Source organism: Podarcis filfolensis (genome assembly GCF_964270895.1).
Source record: "Podarcis filfolensis genome assembly, chromosome: 3".
Classification (NCBI taxonomy): domain Eukaryota; kingdom Metazoa; phylum Chordata; class Lepidosauria; order Squamata; family Lacertidae; genus Podarcis; species Podarcis filfolensis.
The window spans coordinates 110,624,451-110,640,575 of record NC_139606.1 but is presented as its reverse complement, the minus strand read 5'-3'; the positions used below and the strand labels follow the sequence as shown (position 1 = coordinate 110,640,575).

The 16,125-nt window shown below is 47.9% G+C and overlaps 1 protein-coding gene across 4 annotated transcripts in view; it reads left to right on the top strand.

Moving 5' to 3' along the window:
- The first annotated feature begins 8,816 nt into the window (after window positions 1–8,816).
- The window catches only part of RTN4 (reticulon 4), a 62,978-nt gene continuing 55,669 nt past the window's right edge, over window positions 8,817–16,125 (top strand). The window contains exon 1 of one of the 4 annotated variants that reach the window (XM_083604914.1): window positions 8,817–9,993. In XM_083604914.1, the coding sequence (XP_083461040.1) occupies window positions 9,495–9,993 (499 nt within the window). In that variant the 5' untranslated portion in view covers window positions 8,817–9,494. The remainder of the gene's footprint in view (window positions 9,994–16,125) is intronic. The other 3 variants (XM_083604911.1, XM_083604913.1, XM_083604912.1) reach the window with 3 other exon arrangements.

Sequence of the window (16,125 nt, the reverse complement as noted above, 5' to 3'; positions counted from 1 at the left end):
GGCAAGATGAATGGCTATCGCATTAGCAGTAGCAGAAACCTGATCTGAAAAAGCACCCGTCTGCAGAAGATTGGGTTACAGGCCGCATTCTCTGACAGCAGATTTGCCTTTCCCTGCTTCTTCTTCAGGCAAGAGAAGATACAAATCAGAAATAGCCCATCAAATATTGGTGAGGCCTTCTGCATGCTTCCCGTGCTTGCTTATTTTAAGGGCAATGCTTTAAAGCTGCAGCCTATAAACACCCAACTGTGAACGTGATGAGGCACCTAATGCCCAGGGGGTGAATGCGGCCCTCCAAGCATCGCTACCCGGCCCTCAGGACTTTCCCCAGGCCACATCCCCCCTCTCCCCAGGCTTCGGCACAGCGTTGCCCCACGTTCTTTCCAAGTGCTTTTGTACAAAGGTAAGAGTAACATCCATTATTTGGGCCACTTTTGCCTCTGTCACCTCCCACCACTAACATGCGGCCCCCAGAAGGCTGCCAGGGAAGGCGTGTGGCCCTCAGGCTGCAAAGGTTTCCCTACAAAGGTTTCCTTTCAGTATACCTGAAGGAGCATCCCCACCCCCATTGTTCAGCCTGGACACTGAGGTCCAGCGCCGAGGGCCTTCTGGCGGTTCCCTCCCTGTGAGAAGTGAGGTTACAGGGAACCAGACAGATGGCCTTCTCGGTAGTGGCACCCGCCCTGTGGAACGCCCTTCCATCAGATGTCAAGGAAATAAACAACGATATGACTTTTAGAAGACATCTGAAGGCAGCCCTGTTTAGGGAAGTTTTTAATGTTTGACGTTCTATTATGCTTTTAATTTTCTGTTGGGAGTCGCCCAGAGTGGCTGGGAGAACCCAGCCAGATGGGCATGGTATTAATAATAATAATAATAATAATAATAATAATAATAATAATAAATCTCTATGCCACTTTATCTTTTTTAATAAAAACGTCAAAGCAGTGTGCAGCATAAAATCAATAAAACAATAGCCGGGCGATGTTCCTCCGGCCTCATGAGGACTCTCTTCAGTGGGGCTGGTGAGTGTGGTTCTCACCCCCTAGGCCAGGTAGAAAGGGCCTTGAGGAGAGCAGCCTTCACCCCTCACAGCCAGCCGATGTTCCTCTGGCCTCATGAGGAGCCTCTTCAGTGGGGATGGTGAGTGTGGGCCCTGTCCCCTAGGCCCGGTGGAAAGGGCTTTGCAAGGGGCTGCCCTCACGCCTTACAGCTGGGCGATCTTACAATTATTGGTAGTAATCAGGCGATTACAGTGGTACCGGAGGCCTGTTCACATCCAGAGCAGAACGCAACCTGCATCTGCGCAGGTCATGATTCGCTGCTTCTGCGCATGTGCGTGGTGTCATGTTGAGCGCCTGTGCATGTGCGAGCGGCAAAACCCGGAAGTGACACGTTCCGTTACTTCCGGGTCGCCGCAGAGCGCAACCTGAAAACGCTCAACCTGAAGCAACTTCAACCCGAGGTGTGACTGCATTACCCCTGCTCTAGACATTCTGCTCTTTAGGCAGCCATTCTTTACACCATTACCTGGGAATAAGTGATGCTTCACTTATTTTTTACATCCGTAGATAGGCTTCAGATTGCATTGTTGGAGGGGTGGCGAAATTCCCTCTTGCGGCATGGTATCCTGGTTGCTTTTAACCAGGCAAACATCTGTAGATGTGAGCGTGCGAGCTTGCTGCTTTCCAAACAGCTCTGCGTAGCTCTTAAAAACCCGCTCCCTGAGCGTTGGCCCATTAGCAGCAGAAATCACCACCTTACCTGTTGGAAATTCACGCTTTGCTTTTGGCCTTTGAACATTAGTGCATTGCATTGACATGTGCTGATTCAGGGAACATGCTCCTCCTTCCTTTGTTTTATAGCTAGCTAGACATTTGCAAGCCCGTAAGATTCAGACCAGGTTGTCTTTCTTCAAAGGTAGAGGCCGACCCAGCTGTGAATTCCTATTGCAAGCTTTCGTGTTTGTGCAGTTTACTGGTTGGCTGACAGGCCTTGATATTATACTGCTTCACAACAAGATTAAGCAGGAAATGGTGCGTGAGCTTGGCAAGCTTGTAAAAACTCAAGCATAATAGAATCAGACCTGTAACCAGAAATTTTCTATGTGTGGGCAGTAGAGAGAAACTGGAGCACAAATATTGTGGGGAGAGGCATGGTAAATCAACTCAAAACACAAAACACTAACATCTAAATAGGCTTTTTTTTTCTTTTCTTTTTTGCAATAAAGCTTCATTCATTCACAAACGATCAAGAGAGTAAGCCTATACACCAGCTGCGTAAAACAAGCCGGCACCCATAAAACCAAATTATGCCTTAATTTGGGAGTCAAGTCTCACCCAAGCACACTCATGCGGAGTGAGGTATATTGCTCAAAATTACCGTATTTTTTGCTCTATAAGACTTACTTTTTCCCTCCTAAAAAGTAAGGGGAAATGTGTGTGCATCTTATGGAGCGAATGCAGGCTGCGCAGCTATCCCACAAGCCAGAACAGCAAGAGGGATCGCTGCTTTCGCTGCACAGTGATCCCTCTTGCTGTTCTGGCTTCTGGGATTCAGAATAATTTTTTTCTTGTTTTCCTCCTCCAAAAAGTAGGTGCTTCTTGTGGTCTGGTGCGTCTTATAGAGCGAAAAATACGGTAATTAAACTGGGTTTGTTTTTATGCCACATCCTTCATGCTGTGCGTTTACTGCGGTCTGTTTGATGGAGACAGAGAATCGATATCCAGCTTAAAGAGAAGCGGAAGAGTTTTTCGTCTAATATCGGAAGGAGGGAAGTGACTCAGTATTGGAGATAAGAGACAGGGGAAGAGCGCCAAACAGATTGAGCAATACAAGGCAGCAAACTGAAAGGACAAGAGGAAGAAGCTCTTGAGGACCACCAGTTCCAGACTCAACAAGAAATACCTCTGCCTGAAACCCTGCAGCAGCTGCTGCCAGCCAGTGTTGACAATACTGAACTAGATGGACTAAGGATCTGACCTGGTTTAAGGCAGGTTATTATATTCCAGTTCACTTACAGGCAAAAGCTGAGGCTCATTTTCAAACATTCGGCTTCAGCTGGTGGCTCATGGACCCAAAATCTGGTTTCAGACTGGAGTCTATATCAGCCGTTCAAACAGGTGGCTTACTTCTGAATAAACATGCACAGGCTGGCAGCCCACCATTGTCTTTGTTGCCTCATGAACAAAGTTCTGAGCTGTTAAGTGGTTGGATTCTGTCCCTTGCAACCTGCCCTAAATCCTAGTGGGGCAGCAATAAATCTGCTAGCATGTTTGCAAAGCAAAGCAGGGTTGGGTAAGGTTTCAAAATGGATGGGAGACTGTACGTTGAGACTCCTGCACTGCAGGGAATTGGACTACAGTAGTTGATTCCTTGAGATCCCTTCCAATGTTACAATTCCAATTATGTTGGTAGGATTTTGATGTTTGTACTAATTATTATTAGAAAGCAAAGTTCTGCCTGTGTTTCAGCCCCGGAATGTCTGTCAGTGGCGTGTATCCATGGAAACGGACCAGTCAAGCAGACAAAAATGGAGCTATGAACACCTCCCCCCCCCCCCATTTTATCCAGTGGAGAACCAGTTGCCTTGTGTCTGTAGAACATTTTGAATTTTACCTACAGGCTTTACCTACAGGCTATTACACTGAGGCTGATTCTGGAAAAGGAAATCAGGAAAAGGAAATCACATTTTACAGATCCTATTATTCTTAAAAAGCAGAGACATCACCTTGCCAACAAAGGTCTGTATAGTTAAAGCTATGGTTTTCTTAGTAGTGATGTATGGAAGTGAGAGCTGGACCATAAAGAAGGCTGATCACCGAAGAATTGATGCTTTTGAATTCTGGTGCTGGAGGAGACACTTGAGAGTCCCATGGACTGCAAGAAGATCAAACCTATCCATTCTTGAGGAAATCAGCCCTGAGTGCTCACTGGAAGGACAGATCCTGAAGCTGAGGCTCCAATACTTTGGCCATCTCATGAGAAGAGAAGACGCCCTGGAAAAGACCCTGATGTTGGGAAAGATGGAGGGAACAAGGAGAAGGGGATGACAGAGGACAAGATGGTTGGACAGTGTTCTCGAAGCTACAAACATGAGTTTGACCAAACTCCGGGAGGCAGTGGAAGACAGGAGTGCCTGGTGTGCTCTGGTCCATGGGGTCACGAAGAGTCGGACACGGCTTAACGACTAAACAACAACAACATTATTCATATTGGGGCCAATCAATGGCTACTAGTCGCCATAGCCTATATTCTGCCTCCCTAGTCAGAGGAAGTATACTTCTGAACGCCATTTGCTGGGAGAGTGCTGCTGTGCTTGGTCTCTGCCCGTGAGCTCCCTATGGGCGTCTGGTGGCCGCTGCGAGAACAAGATACTTGAACTGGGTGGGCTAAGAATTGACCCAACAGACCTCTTCTTATGAGATTCACCATGTCAGCCTCACTGATTTTAATAAGACTGGTAACTGTGTGCGTAAACCATTCATGCAATGAATGGGGCTTCACTGCTCTTAACTGAGCTCCTTTCCATGGTTGGCAAGTGCTACTGATATTAAGAGAAGAGCGCTTTCTCTCTCTCTGTCACACACACACCCTTCCAGTTCAGAAGACCAGCACCATCAAGCTCCGTATCTGATTTTCACAGGTGCCCATGGAGTCTGGAGGAAATGAACTTTTCTTCAGGCAAAGCGGAGAGATCAACTATTCTGCAGCCAATATTAGCTTCCGTCAGGGGCTCGTTGCCAGACACTGACAAGCTGGTGCAGATTCTCCTACTGCTTGGGATGAAGTAATGACACAATTTGCATCCCTCGCTTTTCACCGTGGACTTTATAAATAGTGGAATGAGTCAGGGCCATGAATGACACGGCTTAAAAAAAACAATACCTTGTTTAACTACGGAAATATGACTTTCTTTTCTTTTTAAATCACAAAATCCTTGGCCTAGATGTCTAATGCCTTCAGGCAGGTGTGCGGAACTAGAAATTTAGCACTGGCACTCTGTACCAAGGCTACATTTACAATATATATTTAAAGCAAATGACTTCCCCCAAAGGATTCTGGGAATGGTCATTTCTCTATCACAGGGCTACAAGTCCCCTTATCAGATTACGTAAAGGTAAAGGGACCCCTGACCATTAGGTCCAGTCATGGCCGACTCTGGGGTTGCGGCGCTCATCTCGCTTTATTGGCCGAGGGAGCCGGTGTACAGCTTCTGGGTCATGTGGCCAGCATGACTAAGCCACTTCTGGCAAACCACAGCAGCGCACGGAAACGGCATTTACCTTCCCGCCGGAACGGTACCTATTTATCTACTTGCACTCTGACGTGCTTTCAAACTGCTAGGTTCGCAAGAGAAGGACCGAGCAATGGGAGCTCACCCCATTGTGGGGATTTGAACCACCAACCTTCTGATTGGCAAGCCCTAGGCTCTGTGGTTTTACCCACAGCGCCACCCGTGTCTTATCAGATTACAGTTCCCATAATTCTTTGGAGGGAAGTCATGTGCTTTACATGGATGTGTACACAGCCTGAGTAGCATAATCTGGGTCTCCACATCACTACCACCATTTATTCCTGGCTTGATGGGCTACCGGAAGTGAGTGGCCCAGTTAGAAAATTTTAGACTATGGATTGTTAAGAGAGCAATGTGTATGATGTCACTTGTGCTTGTGCATTCTGCTAAGTGCCACCATTGATGTCTGAGTCATAGCCCTGGTGACACCACTGGCTATGAGCACATACAGACAGCCATGCACATTGCCAGACAGGCCCTTTCTGTCCCATTAATTTGTCACCTAAAATAAAGTCACAATGTGGAGAGCACCAGTGTTCTGCTCCTCCCCGTGTTCTTCAAAGCAGGAAACCAAGCTGTTGCTTCTCAGTTATGGGGAAGTAACATGAAAAAGTTAAGTCCTCCCACACAATGTACGTATAATAAAGTTACAGGACGGGGTGTGGGTGTTAGTCTGGATGTCCTATCCGAGTCCCCTCCAGGCTTGTAGTTCTATCATCTGTAAAACAGGATTGTGTAGAAGGAACTGCAGAAGCGGTCAAACCAGTCTCCTTGCAGCCATAGCCAAGTCTGATAAGTATCTCTTTGCTTGACTCAAAGAGTTGGCCAAGCATATGAATGTTGCCAGAGAAACTACTAGCTACAGATGCTTCCAGTAGGGGGCAGACCTTCGCCCGTCACCTGAGCTGAGGCAATGTCATCTTGGATGAAGGACAGTAGGTCAGTGGCAAATCTTACACTGGCTGTAGCTGGGAAGGATGCTTGGCTTGCTCTATGCACTGATATGCACTGAAACGAAAAGCGGTAACTTTGGGAACTCCCTTAGAAACCTAATGGGAGGGAGCAGGATCAGTTGGGAAGTCAAAGCTGTGAGCTCTCCCATCTGATGCTAAGCCTGTACGTGTGTGTAATTAAGCCATATTATAAAAAGCAGAGACATCACCTTGCCAACAAAGGTCCGTATAGTTAAAGCTATGGTTTTCCAAGTAGTGCTGTATGGAAGTGAGAGCTGGACCACAAAGAAGGCTGATTGCCGAAGAATTGATGCTTTTGAATTATGGTGCTGGAGGAGACTCTTGAGAGTCCCATGGACTGCAAGAAGATCAAACCTATCCATTCTTAAGGAAATCAGCCCTGAGTGCTCACTGGAAGGACAGATCCTGAAGCTGAGGCTCCAATACTTTGGCCACCTCATGAGAAGAGGAGACTCCCTGGAAAAGACCCTGATGTTGGGAAAGATGAAGGGCACAAGGAGAAGGGGATGACAGAGGACAAGATGGTTGGACAGTGTTCTCGAAGCTACCAGCATGAGTTTGACCAAATTGCGGGAGGCCATGGAAGACAGAAGTGCCTGGCGTGCTCTGGTCCATGGAGTCACGAAGAGTCGGACACGGCTAAACGACTAAACAACAACAATCATCATTGCCAGTGACCTTCTTTCCAAATATATAAGCTGGTACCCCTGAAATCTCTCCCTGCTTGGGAGATAAGGGTGCGTGTAATTATCATCAAGAAGCTGTAACATTAGTCATGTCTGTTTGGACAGCGCTGGAGATAAAGAAACATGGTTTTGTTATGTCATTTGAGGCACAGCCGCAGGGAGACCTCTCTGCCCTGGCACAGCAAAAAGGCCTCTAGTCTGGGTAGAGAAGGAAAACATCCTTTTTTAATAATAGGAAATTGTGTTTTTTGAGGAAGTGGTTGTCCTGTAGTGGGAATGAGGCAGCTACCATCCTCTAGGGCAGGAAACCAGTGGCCCTCCAGATGTTGATGAACTACATAGGGGTATTATAAATAGGGGTATTATATAAATGAAGACTATATATAATGTTTGTATGTGGTTGGGGTAGAAGAGTCCAAACAGTGATGATGGCTAGAGATGGCCCTGCTTCAAGGCTCTGCAGAGAAACAATATTTCTGAAAAGCTTTAAACGTATTTTTAATCGAAGGGTTTCAATTGTTTAAACAATTTTGTTGTACATATTTTATTAATTTCCATCCTGCCTGTCCATTCTCAAGGAATCCCTAAGGCCAGCTCACATCAAAGGCAGGGTGGAAATAAACCAAAACACAAGAAATGCTTTTCGTCAATTATAATAATGTCCTCTTAAACGTTAGCTATTACCCCTTTGTAATTACCGGCTACGTCATCTTATAATCGTTTATCCACCTCTGTTTATGAAAGCCTTCGTTGCAAAGGCATGTGGTAACCCAAATTCTGAAGCAATGGGATTTGCCACCATAGATAATAGTAAAGGGCTCAGCATACAGAGCAGCCAGGCCTGCACAGAAACACTCACATGATAACAGAACTACTTCTGTTCTATAATTTTCTTGACTTATAGATCAATGCACATCTTAAAATATTTAATTACTCCAGTCAACAGGTGATGTGGAACTTGTGGCCCAACGAATGTTGCCAGACTACAGTACCCATCATCCCTGACCACTGGGCATGCTGGTTTGGGCTGATGGGATATGACATCCCCCAAAAAACCATCACAGAGGGCCACAGGTTTCTCACTGCTAGTGCAGACATTCAGGAAGTCAGGCTTCTCCTGGTCTGCAGTCAGATGCACTAAAGAGATCTTTTCCTGAAGAATTCAGAATAATAAAACAGTAGAGTTGGAAGGGATCCTGAAAGTCATCTAGTCCAACCCCTTGCGGGTCCCTTGGTCTCCCATCCAATATGAAACCATACCAGACCCTGCTTAGCTTTGCAACTGTGCTAGCAGTTTTAATTGTGCACCGCTTCTGGTCTTAATCACAGGAAGAGCCTCCTGGATTAAGCCCAAGCCCCAAGCAGCACAGCAGTCTCTTCTCATAGTGACCAGCCTTATTATGCCCAGGGGAATGTCAAAGGGATGCTAAGCCGGCAATTTAATTAAAAATCGCTAAGGAACGTCTGATGTTTTTTCCATGGCATCTCTTTTGCGCAGGTACAAATTAAAGGGTTGCGTTCAGTGATGTCCTACCTAGACAAGGCCTATTAAAACGAAGTCAGTCGTGCCTATTAACTTCGGTGGGTCTACTCTGAGTAGCGCAAGCCACTGAACGGCTGTCAAAGTTTTCCATATCCAAAGTTTTTTTAAAAAACGAGTCACGTAAAAAAATTATATATAAAAGAAAGAAAGCACCTCCTTTAAGCGATGACGTTAGCTTGGATCTGAAAACAAGCTAAATTACAGGAGAGCAATTGCCAGCCGACATTCCCCTCCCCAAAAAGCACGAGGTCTTCCCCCGCTCCTCCTCTGAAAGATGCTCGGAAAGGGGAGGGCGAAGCGTGGCTGGAGTCCATTCCGGTCCGGACCCCGCCCTCGCGCGCCGAGGACCGAACTTTCCCCCACTTCAGGACCTCCACTTCCACCTCCCCACCCTGCTTCTCTGCAATACCAACCACTTTCTTTGCTGCATGATAAAAGAGGAGCCGTAGTAGCGCCGGGCGCGCGCCTGCCTCTTCATCTTCCTCCCCCTCCTCCTCTAATTGGTAGCGCCCTCCCTTGCCCCCTTCCTCACTGGCCTGTTGGGTTGTCCCTTTCGTTCCAAAGCGCGCCCGGGGGGAGGGAATAGAACGGCGGGGGGGGGGGGCGGGGACGGGGAGTGAGACTTGGTTCAAGTTCTGCCTGCTCATTGCGCGGAGGCTGCGAGTTGCGCGCGCTTGCTGCTGCCTCCTTCTGTGACTCAACAGGGCGTGGAGACCCTGGTGGCGGCGGCGCCCCTTTTTCCCTCCCGAGGCATCGCGCCGGCTCCTCCGGAGGCATTTGCGCAGCCGCCCTCCCTCCCCCATTTTTTTTTTTTGGGTCCTCCTCCTTTCACTTTCTCCCTCCCTCTTTCTCTTCCCCCTCCCTCTCCGACGGTGCGCGAGGCGAGCTCCAGCCTCCCATCTCTCTCGCTCGCCCAAGCAGCAGCAGCAGCAGCAGCAGCGAGTGACTTGCTCCCGTTCCTCATTGTTCTCGCCCAGAAGCCGAAGCAAGGAGCCATGGACGACCCCGACCAGTCCCCCTTGGTCTCTTCCACCGCCACCTCGGGGGGAGCCGGAGGGCAGGACCAGTGGAAGCCTCAGCAGCCCCTCTTCCAGTACCAGTTCGTCGCGGAGGACGACGGCGAGCCCGAGGAAGAGGACGAAGACGACGACGACGAAGTGGACGACGAGCAGCTGGAAGTGAGGGAGAGGAAGCCCGCCGCCCCGGCCTCTGCCCCGCCTCTGGGCGAGAAGCCCCCGGGGCCCCCGCCTGCCCCCCACCAGCCGGCCTGGACCACCACCTCCCCATTCTCTCCATCCGCCTCCGACTTCTCCCTGCCTGAGGGGAAGGGCAAGGACCCCCCGCGCAGCGCCCCGCCGCCGCCGCCGCCTCCGCCGCACCGGGAGGAGCCCCGCGCCCCCGCCGTCCCTCCGCGCAGCGCCCCGCTGCCGCCCAAGAGAGACGAGCCCCCCGCCGCCTCAGCTGCCAAGAAGGGCGCCGCCTCAGGCTCGCCCGGTGAGTGTGCGGGCGCGCGCGCGCGGGGCAGGGGAAAAACTGAGGAAGACTTGAGGTGGGGGGGGGGGGGAGCAGGGAAGCTCCGAGGGAGATTCCCCCGAGGGGAGCTCAGGGGTGTGGCCGGTTGGCTTTGTGGCGATGGGGGGCCGCGGGAGGAGTTTCCGCGTGGGGGGTGGGCTCAGACTTATGGGGGGGGGGGTTTGGAAACAGGAGTGGCCTTACAAGGCTGTGGGGAGAGAGTTTCCTGGGGGGGGGGAGGGAAGGGAAGGGGCAGGCTGGGGAGCCGTGAGGAAAATGGCGGGGTGGTGGGGTGTGGGGCATGTTTCCTTTTGGGGGGGGGAGGTGTGTCTGTGGCGGCGATGGCAGCCGTGTCGGGGAGCCAGGAGGGATCGGGGTTTTCTTTGCGGGGTGGGGAGCTGGAGGACTTGTTGAAACGGAAGGCTTGGGGCAAGAAATTGGGGGGGCGGGCAAGGGACGAACTTGGGGGGCCAGGCATTGCAGGTAAGGGTAGAGAAAGGCGGCGGGAGCTCCTCAAGGGGGAAAGTGGGGAAGGGGCTTAGGAGGCAGGGATGCGGAGGAAGAGTGGCCGTGGGGAGTTTGGGGGTTCAGGGGGGTGATCGAGGCGCAGCTGGTGGCCAGAGAAGGAGTGAGTGGATGTATTGGGGAGCCGGGGGTGTCTGATTGTGGGGCACAATGAGAAGGGGGTCCCGGGGGGGGGGCCGTGGTCAGGAAGAGTGACTGGTTTTTTTTTGAAGGGAGTGGCCGGTGTGTGTGCATGTGTGCTCGCTCCCGCGCTACGGAGACTTCTCCGTTGGCGAAGGTGAGTAACTCTCCTAGCCCAAGTGGCCAAAAGGCGGGGGTTCTTTTTCTCGGGTTGTAAGGTGATCTGCTGGAAATGCAGCGAGGTGGATCGGGCTGGCGAGGGGGGTGGGCTCTGCAATGGAGCAGATGGGAGTGGCAGGCGCTTTGTGGGGTACACGTGCGCGTGGACGTCGCAGGTCCGGGAAAGGCTTTGCTGCTAAGCGAGCGCGTTTACGCAGGCTCTCTCGCCACTTTCCCCTAAAGAATACTTAGGGGGCCGTAAGCGGCGCTTTGCCATCTGTCATGGGAAGAGCTGAGATCTTCCTTTGTGTCTGGAACCTGTTGTCGACCAGCCTTTTTCCAAAGGCATTTTGTTTGACGGGCTCCGAATGCCAACACTGGAGAGAAGGAGAGGGAAAAAAATGTTACAGGAATAGTTCCAGCGCAGGGAAGAATTCTTGTGTGCTGAGAAGGTGGGTGGGGTAACTGCCATTCCGCGCCCCCCCCCCCGGTCTTTTGACTTTTGGAGACTTTTCAATTTCAGTAGCTATTAATGCAAGAAGCTGGTTCAACACCCCCCCACCCCCATGTAATTCATGCTCCTCCTCTTTGCTTACTTCCCATTCCTGGTGCTTTTGCGCCTTGTTCTTTTCTGGATCTAGAAAAGCCCCCCTTTCATTCGGGGTTAAGTGAGGGGGTTAAGTGGGGGGGGAGCCCACCCCCAGTCCTTCCCACTGTCTAGCATAGGCGTTGGAGCTCCGCGTAACTTTTTGTCTGCAGGCTAACTGAAGCCTCTACATCCAGCCCGTCTATTGTCACAGAGAGCCCGCCTTTTCCTTGCACACACTGGATCTAGAATAGATGAGTGATGGCTCTGGTCCTCCTTACAGCAGGCAGGATTCAGAATGAGCACCTCCCTTCCTGTATATGGAACCAGCAAACTTGACTCAGCCTCCTGCCACCGCCCAGCATCCGCCGCACCAGACGGGAGCATTATGCAGACTTCTCTCTCTCTCTCTGTCTGCCTCTCTTTCTCTCTCTCTCTTCCTTCTTTCAAAGATTTCTGTGCCTTCAGTCTGGAAATTCAAGGCGCTTAGCAAAGCCCATGTACATTGAAATGCAGATATCTGCCCCTTAGAACCATGAAAAGGATTCGGAAAGCATTTGTTCTTAAGTAGAAACAGAGACTAGGGGAATGATTTGGGCAGGAGAATGTCAGCAGCACATTCACACAATACTTTATGGAGAGACTTACTGGGAGGATACAAATGCAAAAATAATATTACAATTCTTTAAAAAAAAGAGTTAGGATCATGTGCTAATTTCATTCATTGTGCATTTCATGCTTACATACTGCACTCCCTTTGGTGTCACTGATGGTTGTTAATGTTACAGAATAAAAATAAAATGTTAAAGAAAAGAGAAGCAGCAGCTGCATAATAAATACAGCACTAAATTCCCACCAAATTTCATGCTGTTTTAAGGATTAGAAATAAGCATGAAACAGCTGGAAATCCAAGTGCTGTAGTATTTTCCAGTCCCCTTTGTCATTCTTGGTAGTGCCTTTAATAATGCAGAAGCAAAAATGGATGCTGCAGAAATAGTGCAGTATTAGTTTTTAAAGGCATGTCTGTAGATGTTCACTTTCTGTGTATGAGATGGGTATGCTATGAGACGGGTCTTAAAACCTCTGGATATTCTCTGACAGTGCTGCATTCAGAATGAATTCTAAAGTAGTTCTTGATAGAAGTATATGATATTTTTTTTTAAGAAATATTTATTAAGATTTTACAAAAACAAATATACAAAAACACATAATGAATTCTAAAGTAGTTCTTGATAGAAGTATATGATAGCAATCTGGTGTTGAGAAAACATGGAAATAGATGCTCTTTGCCCTTTAGCCATCCTAGGGGATAAGTGTAGTGAAAGTAGTTTCTCTGCAGTTGTGCACAATGTATCAAAACGTGTTTAGTGTGTTGATACCTCACAACATTTCAAAACAATATTATAAAATACAAAGCAATAAAAACGAACTAGTTAAAAAAATAATTAAATTACATCAGAACATATTTAGCACCAGCAGGGAAAATACAGTTGCCCTAATAAGTAGGCCATTGATCAGCATGCCAGTACCTTAGTTTTCAGAGTCCTGTCTGAGCAGGAAGGTCTTAGCTTGCTAGCAGAAGGATGATAAAGTTGGAGCCAGTCTAACCTTTCTTGGGAGGGAATTCCACAATATGGGAGCCACCACAGAAAATGCTCTCTCTTGTGTCACAACCAACTGTGCTTCTGAAGTTGATTGGGTTGAGAGAAGGTGCTCACCTGAGGATCACATTGGGAGGTTCATATAGGAAGATGCAATTGTTCAGGTAGCCTAGGCTATGCCCAAGTTTCCTGGAATTACAAGAAAGAGAATGATGTATCGAAACACTCTGAAGCTTAATAAGGTACAGTCTCAAAGTAGGGCGAAGAGGAGTAAAAGGAAAGACTTCGGTAGAAAGAACATTGTATAAGCATCAGAACAATCACAAATGGACTTGATGTGTTTTAGCTACAAACTTGATTCCCACAAATGAGATGCAAATAAAAGTGGATTAATAGTTAAGATAGTTTAAAATGACAGCAAGAAATCCTTGTCTTGTGTTGCAAACGTTTATATAGTAGGAAGGGGTGTGTGTGTGTGTTTCTGTGGAAGAACTTGGACTTTATAATCTGGCCAGGGTGGGAATTGTCACAAGAATTCTGTGACTGCTTGGGAGAGTGGCTAGTGGTTTTGTTATTCCTAAATGAAAATAGAACGGTTAGAATTAAATGGAACCAGAAACTTGCCAAAGTCCTGAAGGGAGAAAACATTTGTGAAGCTGCTGTCTGATCTCCAGAGAATCTTGGGTATTCATCCAAGTATTAACTAGGTGTATTCTCCTTGTTTATGGAATATACAGTTATCCTCACTTTGCTACTCTATCAATCACATATTTGCTACTGTGCTGTCAATCTCTGGTTGCACATTTCCCCCCTCTTTCCCCCATAAATAAGTGGATGTCTTTCCTCCTAGTATTCCCCTCTTACACTTCCCCTTCATTGGAAAATGCTACTCCTTCTCCCCAAATTCAAAACAAGGGGTGTTCTGCTTCCTGCAGTTTCATCATTTCTAGAACCCAGTGATTCTTTCATTTGATCCCACTAAAATGTTGGTCTTTTCATGTGCTGATTAGGTAGGTCTCCCCATTTCTGCAGGTGTTCTCTCCGCGCCCTTGACAGCAGGTGGATGTGTCCCATTTGTGCCTTGCCATATGAAACACTACTTGCATGATGTAAAGTAACCCATCAGGGAGATTACTGTATTGAAAGCTGTCTCTCCTTGATATTCTGGTTTACTACATACAGAGAGGTTTTTGCATGTGGGAAATTAAAAACATGTATGTCCCCTCACCAACCACAACTTGCATTCTGAAGTAACAGAGGTCCGGATTCTGTCAGCTCCCTTCTGCAAAATGCTTAATTACACAGTAATTCTCCAGTAGCACGGGTATATAGGGGCAGGTCGATTGCGTCATGGCCCTTAAATAATAGTGTCGATACATTTTGGCATATTTCTGCAGCTACTTTGTGTAGCACTGGAAATCCTACTTAACTTTTAATACATCGCTGTATACAGAATTGAATTTTGTGAATTTAGCACACTGAATTTGGATATATTTATGTAATGCAAGCTTTGCTTCCTGTTTGAGACGAGCAAAGAATTTTGAAGGGTTGTTCTCTTTCAGTGGAATGTTGTTTCATACTTCAGAAAGGTAAGAGTGCTCTGTGTGTGAATAACCACGCTCACTTGAAAAGTATTTGGCTGTGTTGGCAATCCACATGTCGAGAGCAATTTTTGAACTTCTCTTCATGCTGATTCATTCAAATGGAGTGTTTGTGTGGGTAGCCGAGGCTTGCCTGTTAATGCAGCACGTGGTTGGATTGTCTCGTGGAGGAGGAGTCTAATGCACATGGCTTGACAGCATGGTTCAGAGCTTTGCACTAGCAACCCCAGCGGATGAGTACATTTGAGCTATCCTAGGGCTTGCCGATCAGAAGGTCGGTGGTTCGAATCCCCACGATGGGGTGAGCTCCTGTTGTTCAGTCCAAGCTCCTGCCCACCTAGCAGTTTGAAAGCACGTCAAAGTGCAAGTAGATAAATAGGTACTGCTGCAGCGGGAAGGTAAACTGTGTTTCCATGCGCTGCTCTGGTTCGCCAGAAGCAGCTTAGTCATGCTGGCCACATGACCCGGAAGCTGTCTGTGGACAAACACCGGCTCCCTCGGCCTATAGAACGAGATGAGCACCGCAACCCCAGAGTCGTTCGTGACTGGACCTAACGGTCAGGGGTACCTTTACCTTTATAGCCTTTGAATTGTTTTTTGGCTGAAGTTGCTCCACTAAAAGCTGGTGCTGGGATGCTTATGACCCAATGAACAATCACTAAGAACTGATAAAGCTCTAACTCTGAGCATCCTCTATAGCTAACTGCTAACTCTGACTCACTTCTAATAGTTTGTCCTCCTGCAGCGGATTTTTTTTTACTGTGTTATTAGTAAGAGAGTAAATGTGGACATTTAGCACAGGAATTGAATTCTGTGTTCACTGCACATATTGTTTAAATGCAGGAGTTCAGTTCTAGAGTGTAGATTGTGAAAAGCTTGGCTAAAAATTGGCTTGCCGTGGATATAAATGGAAGCATGCATTTTCTAATTGAGGTGCTTGAAACTGCTCGGTCTTTTGACCTTGGCATCTCGCTTCCTAGTGTGTAACCAGATTCTTGTTTATGAAGATGCTGCATCTAGCCATGACCTTAACTTGTCAAAAACAAGCTCATACCCTGCTGTTTGCAAAAATTATGCAGTTTCAGCAAATTTGCATTATTATTATTGTTTGCCTAATTTTGCAGTTAATCTTTTGAACAACCTGGGATATGGTAACGAGCAGTGGAAATAATCAGAAGGGAAGAAGTAGGTAGGTGCTAGGACAGGTTGAGGTGAGTTCATGGCACAGAAGAAGTAGATAGAGAGAGGTTTTTCTCCCTTTTTCATAAATACTGTATAGAGCTTGTGGAAATCTAGTTGGAAGATTCAGGACAGATAATAGAAAGTACTTCATGCAGTGCATAGTTAACTAAGGCTGTCAATGGCCACTAGCCAGGGTGGCTATGCTTTTCCTCTATGGTTGAAGGCATCACTGCTTCTAGTTGCAGGAAGCCATAGGAGGGGAGAATGGTCTTGTGTTTAGGTTCTGCTTGCCAGTTTCCCGCAGGCATCCAGCTGGCCACAGTGAAAACTCTTGAATCCA